At 35.4% G+C, this 9,643-nt stretch overlaps 1 protein-coding gene across 1 annotated transcript in view; it reads right to left on the bottom strand.

Annotated features, from left to right (window-relative positions):
• Positions 1 to 358: 358 nt before the first annotated feature.
• Positions 359 to 9,643, bottom strand: part of LOC149550647 (uncharacterized) — a 48,354-nt gene continuing 39,069 nt past the window's right edge. Inside the window, exon 3 of the mRNA XM_089794496.1 lies at positions 359 to 448. Coding sequence (XP_089650622.1) covers positions 359 to 448 — 90 coding nt within the window. The remainder of the gene's footprint in view (positions 449 to 9,643) is intronic.

Raw genomic sequence — 9,643 nt, 5'->3', positions numbered from 1 at the left:
GGGTCGCGCAGTACCCTCTTGACATGGGATAGAATAAGGAAAAGAAGGATACCAGGATTCTCCTCGTCTCAGTGGATGCTCAGGGGAACATTGCCTTTGATGCGATCGTCAAACAGAATGAAAATGCAGATCCAATATAAACGGCGGTCTTTGAAGATCCAATATAAACGGCGGTCTTTGAAGATGCAGATGTGGGACGCAGCAGATGTGGGACGCAGCAGATGTGGGACACAGATCGACAGATCGCACGACCTTTGTGCTGGCGACGCTTCAATGTGAGAGGGTTTATGGGGTCGCGCAGTACCCTCTTGACATGGGATAGAATAAGGAAAAGAAGGATACCAGGATTCTCCTCGTCTCAGTGGATGCTCAGGGGAACATTGCCTTTGATGCGATCGTCAAACAGAATGAAAATGCATCCAAAATCGGGTATTCTCAGCACAGGGATCTGGTGCCAAAGAATGAGGGTGAAAATGCGGAGGCAGAAACGAGTGAAAGAAAAATAAAATGAAAGATGCAGATTGAACACAAATGAATAATAATGCAAGGAAGAGGAATTCTTTAATAAATGGAAAGCGGATTGGAAAAGGAAAGATCAGACGCTTGAAGAGATGCTGCATGAAATAGCAAGTCTTAAAAAATAGGGTAAGATTCCAATTTGAGAGACACAGATGCAAAAGCGAATAATCTCAAAACATATATATATATATATAAGATTTCAAAAAAAATAGGAATGGAAAGTACAGATTCTATAGATTATATATATATATATATTTGAAATTAAAATCTCATATATAAGGAAATAAAAATTTGGAAATAGAAATTTTAAAATAGAGATATAGGAAATGTTTTTAAAATTCAAATTTTTATAAAACTAATCTATGTTTTTTTTAACAAACACACTTATATTATGATTTCCTTCAATAATATAAAGGAGAAATCATAAGAGTAATAAATATATATCTATATATATTAAAAAAATTTAAAAAGTTGCACAATTTATAATAAATGAGTGCTATGAAGTAATGCTTCTTGTTTTGGCGGCACGCCTTCCAAAACAAGAGCAAAAAAAATTGAAATTTTTTGAACGAAAAATCTTTTGGCGACAAGCCTTCCAAAGAGGGTTAGTAAAAAATGATAAAAAAAGATACACTAAAACTTGCACACAAAAGATGTTCGAATGAGCAAACAACCACAACTCAAACGTCTTCTCTCAATAATGTCTCCAAATAAGATGTGCTCCAATGAATGACAACCTTCAACACAAAACTTAAAATGAGGATTAGTAACCTAGCTCTGATACCATGTAGGAAACGATAAGATAGAGCAAGGAACGAGAAACAATCCAAGAAGTTAAGTGTGAAACAATGTTACCATGAGATAAGCAAAATCCAAGAGCATACACCAAGATGGTTCAACAATGGAGACAAGGATTTATAAGGGGAAAGCAAAGAAAATCCCTTGTGAGTATTATGAATGAAAGCAAGTGCCTAGAGAAGAGAGAGAGAGAATGTTGGAGCAAAATAGCTCAATACAATAACATCAAATTGATGTGTAAAGAAGAAAGAAGGAAGAGCATCTCTTTTAAAGAGATGAGAAAGGAGTTGCATGTGTTCGCATGTGTAACTCTCATTTCTATGAATGCCACATTCATAATAGGTGTGTGCAAAGTGTCACAATCCTCTTAAGGATGATAAACTAAATTCCTTAATAAAGGAATTATAAAAATGAGTTGTCCTCACATGTGGAATAAAGGACAAATAGTGACATGTCCTCCACATATGTACAATAGGACAAACTACATTTAGAGATCCTTGGAATATTCCAATTAAATACATCCAATGGAAGATTAATGTTTCTAACAGGTGGCATCAACCTTCCATATCCCAACCAACGGTACTATATATATTCCATTAAATATTCTATTACACTGATCGAGCAACCTGAAAATCTGACAAGGGCACCTCTCACCAGTAGTCACCCCTTTTCTTATACAATCTATGGGTCTTGTGTTTTAAAGAGTGGCAAAACTCCTATCCCCATCAATGTGGGATATTTAACAATCCCATCACAGGAAAATATCCCATCTCTAGCCACGATGAAGGAAATTTGGCATTGTCTACCATTACCAGCCCGCATTTTTGGTTCCCAGTACTACATGTTGTTCCACCAGCATTGAAGGGTTTTTTGGCCAACAACACATTCAACCACCTACATGGAGAGGTTTTTTAGTGCCACTTGAAATTCTAGCCACCGTCGATAGCAGGAGACTACACGACACATGGTTGTCACACAGCCACATCAGCAAGGCCCATGCCAAGTGACTGCAACCATATATGGTCTACATCAGTTTGAAAGAACACCTCACACACTGTTTCTAACACATGGTATTGCCACATTTTTTGCCACCACATCATAAGACAACTCATTGGTCGACCTCTGCACACTGTACTTGCTTACATAAACTGACATGCATACTAGCCATACCACCTTTGTGGACTTTTCTACATTTGTACAGTCTGCCACATCAGTGTACGACCCTACCACATCACCAAGGGGACAATTTTTCACTAATGTCACCTAGACACAACGTTAAATTTGACAATCATTTGACTATCATTTTTAGGGATTTTCTAACAGATGTGATGGCTATTTGATCGTCAAATTTAAGGATGCAATTTTCCTTCCAAACCCCTCTTTAGATTGCTTTTTGATTTGGTAGCTCGACTTTGCAAGGCCATAACTCAATCATATGGACTCCAAATTAGGTGCAATTTTCTAGTTTTGGTGCAAGGATTTTTCAAAAATTATGTCTTTTGGTGATTGTACCTATTCAATCCTGCATTTTGCAACTTCAATTGCTTCGTATGAGCTCATCTGGTCATGAAAATAGGTTCTATTTTTTTTTAAAGTGCATTATTTTTTGTCTACTTTCCAAATCTGTAGTTAGATTCTAGGGTTGTGGGGACAAAAATACCACTTTTAGAATTAGGGCTTTTTCTACACTTTACTACTTTCATTTCTTTTTAGAATTGTTGTACATCTCAGCTATAGTGCTTAGTATCAGATTTGGGCCTCAAAAGGTAGTTGTAAAAAGAAAAATTAGAAATCCACTTTGTACATTTTGACAAGTGGTCTAGCACTACATATAAAGTGCTAAAAGCATCTTTTTTGGGGGGGTCTTTTGATTGAGTGAAAAGGTGGGGGGGGGGGGGGGGGGGGTGTACTATGTTTTGTGTCTCTCTTGTGTGCTCTTTTCATTTTCTTCATCATGGGTTCACCTAAATGTCCACTTCTAACTTCACACAATTATTCTACATGGAAAGATATTGTATGGAGTAGATTAATGGCAAAAGGTTTAAATCTTTATGTTGACGGTACAATTCCAAAACCCACTGATGGTAAAGAACTCATTGATTGAAAAATTATAGAAAATCGGGCTTTAGGAATTATTAGGAGTTGTGTACATAGAGATCTCTTCTTCCACATTGCTAGTTTCATGGAATCCAAACCTACATGGGACAAACTTGAATCATTGTATGGTAAGCTAGATGACGAAAAGGGATTTCAGATTGAGGACAATCTACTTCTCTTGGATCTAAAGAACTTTGACACAATTCAGAATTACATCAACAAAGCCAATGAGTATAGGGCACTACTTTAAGATTGTGGAAATCTCATAAAGGATGACAAGTTGATTCATCATATCCTAAAGAGGCTACCTTCAAAGTATGCTTCCTTTATTTTTAGTTATAATACTTAGGTTGACCATGGAAAGTACTTTCTAGAAGCCTACATTTGATACATTTGTAGAGCTATTGATTGTTGAAAAACCTCAATTGATAGATTTGGGACTTCTCACGACATCAAAGAACAAAGAATTGGTGGCAAGTGATGAGCACCAATCAAGTCAAGGAGGGAAAATTTCTAGCAACAACAAGAAGAAGCAGTGGAAGTAGAAATCACAGTTTGAGACACAACAATCTCCTCACAGCAAGGAAATTCTTCTTCCAACAAGAAGGGAAGTACTAAAAAGAAGGATAAAAAAATTTGTGCATATTGCAAAAAGCCAAATCATGATGAGCATCATTGTAAGACTAAAAGAATCGACGAGTTGGAAAACCTACTCAAGAAGAACAAAATTAAAGTGCTAGGTACTTCCAAGGATTCAACTCCAACCTCTTTAAAGGGAAAAAGCCAAGCACTTATGGAAAATACAACTTCTTCATTAGAATGGATTCTCGACTCAGGTGCTTCCTATCATGTGGGTTCCTCAAAGGGAGACTTTTCTTCATTGAAGTAGTCACAGGTACCACACATCTTTGTGGGAGATAATACCAAAATGGAAGTTGAAGGGAAAGGACATGTGGAAATAGAAAATGGGGAATTTAAATATGTTCTCTATGTTCCAAATATTAGCTCTAATCTCCTATCAATTTACCAAATCACTCACCTTAGAGATGGTCACAAAGTTGAGTTCCTTCTAGATTCAGTAATGGTGTGTAGTCTCAAAGAGGATTCATTGTTTGCAATGGGGAAAGTCAATCATGACAAGAGCCTTTATTCCTTCTCACACTTTGTACCTAAGTCTCCTTCTCAAGCCTTGTTGACTCACTCACATTCACAAATCAAACTATGGATTTAGTAGTTTGGTCATCTCGCCTTCTGCTATCTTTAGCAATATTTCTCAAAATAGATGGTCAAAGGTCTACCTAACATTAACTTTTCTAAGGGTGAGTGTTCATCATGTTTAGTGGATATGCATCTCGAGAAGAAGTATGATAAAGGGAAGTATTCAAGAGCTCTAGTGGTTCTTCAGTTGGTTCACATGGTTTTAGCAAGCCATTTTGCAGTGACTTCTATTAGCCAAGACCTCTACATCCTTATTTTTGTTGATGACTTCTCACATTTTACATGGATCTACTTCCTTCATCATAAGAATGAAGTGATTGATAAGGATCAAGCCTTCAAGAGTCATGTTCAACACAAATCAAGGAAAGCCATCAAGGTTCTTCAGATGGCCAATGAGAATAGATATGTGGACTAAAGACTTAAGGACTTTTACAAACTTGAGGGAATTGATCTTTAGAATCCACCAGCATTCAGTCTGCATAAGATAGAGCTTGCATCTATGAGGATTAGACTCTTAAGTCCATGGAAAGTTCCATGATAAAAGCCAAGTCTCTTGATCCAACACTTGAAGTTGAAGCCATGACCAATGCCACTCACATACTTAACAGGTCTCCTCGTAATTCCCTTGATGGTAAGACTCCTTTTGAGGCATGCTATGGTAGAAAAATAGTTGTGAGTCACTTTAGAGTCTTCAGTAGTCCAGTATGGGAAAACTTATCTTCCAGGGGATGAAAGGCACCAGCACCTAGGCCTTGTACTTTCATAGGATATGAAGAAAATGTGAAGGCATATTGACTTATGGATCCAGACACTTGTGAGATCTTTGTGGAGAAGTATGTTCACTTTGAGGAAAGTTCCCCTAGCTTATCCTCTAATCCTCTTTGCACTTCATACACTGTGGAAATTGATAGTGACACCAGCGATAGTGCTTCAATAGATTCAGACACGTGGAGTTCTATCAAGAGTTGCAACAAAAGGTCATGACATCAGTATAGTCCACATGCTTATATTGCCACAGTGAAAGGTCCAACATAGTAGTGTATATGTTGTCTTCCATCTCCAGCTTCAGTTAATGACTACATGGAAAACATTAGAGGTTTGTTCGTGGAGTCACACACTATAGATTTAGGAGACAGCCTTGATGATTTACATCTTCTCTTTAATGAAGATGATCCTTCTATAGTTGTTGTGAGGGCTCACTCTGATCCTCATATCCATTCTCTACATAATCAATCTTAACAGGTTGGCGTGATTATAGATACTTATGAACAACAATTGGAGTAGGTCTCTTTATCAGTTGGGGAGACAGTTCTAGAATAGGTTCTACTAACACTTGAGTAGGTTTCAAGGCCACCATACATCTTTAGGATTGTACCTTTGCCTTTGTTTCTTCCAAAGGGGAGGAACATCATTCTACACTCATGGACTAGCTTCTTCCTTGGAGCAGCAATCACTGGTTGGCATTCTTCATTTGCGGGGGGGGGACTATCATGTCTCTCTTCCTCTTCTTTCTTACTGGGGGAACTTTTCCCTCTTATGAGGTCTTTCTCTTCTCATTCTTCACTATTTTATATACTTGATCTATATCATAATGGGGAGGTCTTGATTACTCCATCCATCCATGTATCTTGTTTTTCATCTCTCTTTTTTGGGGAGGGTTTTTCCCATGAGTTTTTCTCTCTTTCTCCACTTTATGAGAGATTTCATTTCATTATGTACATGGGTACCTAACATGGCCTAGTAGTTGGCACCCATCATGCATTTCATTCTAGATTTTGTAAGCTTAAGGGAATCCCCCTAAGTTGTACTTAAGGGGGGTATTGGTGTAAATATACATTTACTATTTATGCTTACTTAAGTTTACTTAGGTTAATGCATTATTTTATTATTTCATTTTGTGAGACACTTAGTATTTTGTGCACCTTTTTGAGTTGTTATGTTGACAACATAGAAGTATGTAACTCTAATTCAACACATGGTGTCTACAACACTGGAGTTTGCATCATTTACTGAGTTGTCATGTAGACAACACAATTATTCGCACTCCCTTTTTATCACATGTTGTCTACAACATAATTTTTTGTGTTACACCCTTATAGGCTTATCCTCTCATCATTCAACTTACTTCCGTGCTGAATGGAGGATAACTCATATTTGGTGGACATGTGCCTAGTTGTATGACTTATCATGATGTTGATTCCTAGGCATTCTAGATGCATCTCAAAGGCCTTTATATACAAGCACTCCTAATGTACTTTCATGCATATTAAATTGAATACATTGATATTTTGATCATACTCTTTCTATTCTACAATTGTGCTTGTGTTTGAGTTCTTAGTTCTTGGGTGAATTTTGCCCTAAGAAAAATTCTTACAAAGGTAAAGTATATGGTCAGTGACATGGAGGAAGTAGAGAAATAATTTATTACCAACACAAGGGTGATGATCAAAAAGCATGGAAATGTCTAGTGGAAACTAAGGGCTAATAATAGGCAATATGAAGAGAAAACCAGTGATCTGCAAGTTAATGAAAAATAGCTGCAAAGGTGAAAAGGTAGATGAGTATGAAAATGAGGTAGTGAAAAAAAGGTGATTGAGAAACTTGGAATTGTTGGAAGGATTTTATAAAAAGAATATGCCCTGTAATTAAGATTAAAACAAATAATTGGTATTTTTCAACTCAAATAGTTTGATGTAGGACAATTTTGGAAAGTGAAGATAATAGTTAGTTTGAAAAAGAACTTAGGAAAATAGTTTGAGAATTCATATTTCAAACTCGATAATATCATGATTTAAGGTTGGAAGTTCTATTTGCAAAGAGTATTTTTATTTTAAGTCCAACTTTTAGATCAATGTTATGAAGCTCAAATTATATAAGTGGGGTAGACAAGAGAATGAGCTCAAACAACATATGTTTCATAATGAGCTATTTTTTATTGAGAAACTATTGTCTCTGTGCAATTGATTCAGATAATGTGTCTTAACTGATAAGTAGAATATTTTTCCATAGCAAGTCAAATTATGATATTGCTATCAGGAATCAAGTGTGTTGTTTTTGAGTCAAACACACTAATCCATGTTTCATAAAGAACCTATGAATGGAACAATTAACACTCATTGCATCTAGGTGATGCTCACAAAAGTTTGGGACTTCCTAGGAGGTCACCCATTCCAATACCACTCAAGCTTAAGTGTGCTTGAACATGGAGGTTCAAGCAATGTGGACTTAACCTTGGAGTAAACTTTGTGGTTATGTGTGCTTGAGCTAGTGTAGCACTAGGATAGGTGATTGTGCTAGAAGTTCCAGTGCTTCACCTCTGTGAGCATCACCTAGATGTAATTAGTGTTAAAAATTTCATTCATTCTCATAAGAGATGGGTTCTTGCAAACCACTACTCAAGAATCATGTGTGTGAGTTTGAGTCAAAAACTACATAGTCAAATCATGATATCAATATCACAATATGCTTTAAGTTACATGTTTGATTGTGCCCTTTAATTCATTGTCGTTGTATGCTTTTGCATCAAACACTATGCTCATAGACAAACCCATGGTCAAATGATGCATCCATTTTTTAGTACTACAAATTCTATAATTTTTAGAAAAAGAAATTTTAATCCTAAGACATTATTTAGAAGTTGGTCAAGTATTGACTTCTTTTTATAAATCAGAACTCCTTGATGGAATCTTTCAAATAGACTTGGAAAAATAGCTTGCATCTATTACTCAACACTACAAACATGAATACCACCAAATTTATGAGCCTCAGCCACGAGATTCCCTATTTTTTTAATAGAACAAACATACCACATATACCAGAGCTCTGAGATTCAACAATAATCTTTAGTAGTGTCATTATGGTGAAATTGAATTAAGGTTAATTTAATCAACATGAAAAAAATTTAATCAAACTTCATACCTTCACTCATATGCCTGAATAGGCTTAAGAAACAATAAAAATCAAAAATGCTGAAAATTGTAGCAATGTCTAACAAGTATTCTTTGATGATCCATTAGGTTGCATTCTAGTTGTCAAAATGGGTGGGAATTTTGTTGAAAAAATGTTTGAGTACTCAAATAATTTTGAACCCTACTGAAATTCATTCATTTGAGATCAAAAAACTAAAATAACGTAATGCTAAGAGTGTGTTATCAATTTTCCCATCAAGCTAATAGTAAAGCACTGAAATTAAGTACATGATTAACTTTGGTATAGGCTTACAAAATTTACTACCATCCATTATTCAAGACAAAAAATAAATATAACCTAGAATTCTCAACCTTAATGTTGGCATTTTCTATTCAATAGAACAAACATGCCAAAACACCAAAGCTCTGAGAAACTCTTGTCATAATCTTGACCTCTGATTCAACTTGTTTTATTTATATCAACAATAATTTATAAACATAAAAAATCATAACTTCAAAATGTTCTTAAATTTATTTTTAACTCCAACATAATATCTTCAATAATATGCTATGGGTGATACTGTGTCCCACATTTACTAAATCGGCTTTGCTAAAAACACAAATAATAAACACCATGACTAGAGTAAGTCTTAAAAATACTTCATTACTTTAATGATTCATTAGGTTTAATTTAGCCAAAGTGTTTAATTTAAATTATGGATTTTATTGTACCAATTTCCTCTCTCTTAAAGTCATGGGATACTTGCAAGAATTTGGCTGTAATATTCCATTGTATGGTAATATCAAGAGATTTATTTGTAATATTTCATTTTATGGTAATGATTTTCAATGGTGTCTCTTGAGACTGACACATATTGGTGTTCTCTATTTGGCTTGTGGGGATTTAATATTTTTTCAATTAAGAGTACATATCATTAGCTAACAAATATATACCCAAATCTAACATGAATCACATTCCAACTATTTTGCATTAGCATATTTTGTAGTTGAAAGTTCGTTTCAAATATCAACATAGAATTTGGTATCTATTTCAAAAGAAAATATGTGTGGTGGAAAAGTTGCACAAAAGGATGTATGGAGAG

The sequence above is a fragment of the Cupressus sempervirens genome, chromosome 7 (assembly GCF_028749045.1).
Source record: "Cupressus sempervirens isolate cs-2001-9-10 chromosome 7, ASM2874904v1, whole genome shotgun sequence".
NCBI lineage: Eukaryota > Viridiplantae > Streptophyta > Pinopsida > Cupressales > Cupressaceae > Cupressus > Cupressus sempervirens.
The sequence above is the reverse complement of the archived record's forward strand: the minus strand, read 5'-3'. Positions and strand labels throughout refer to the sequence as shown.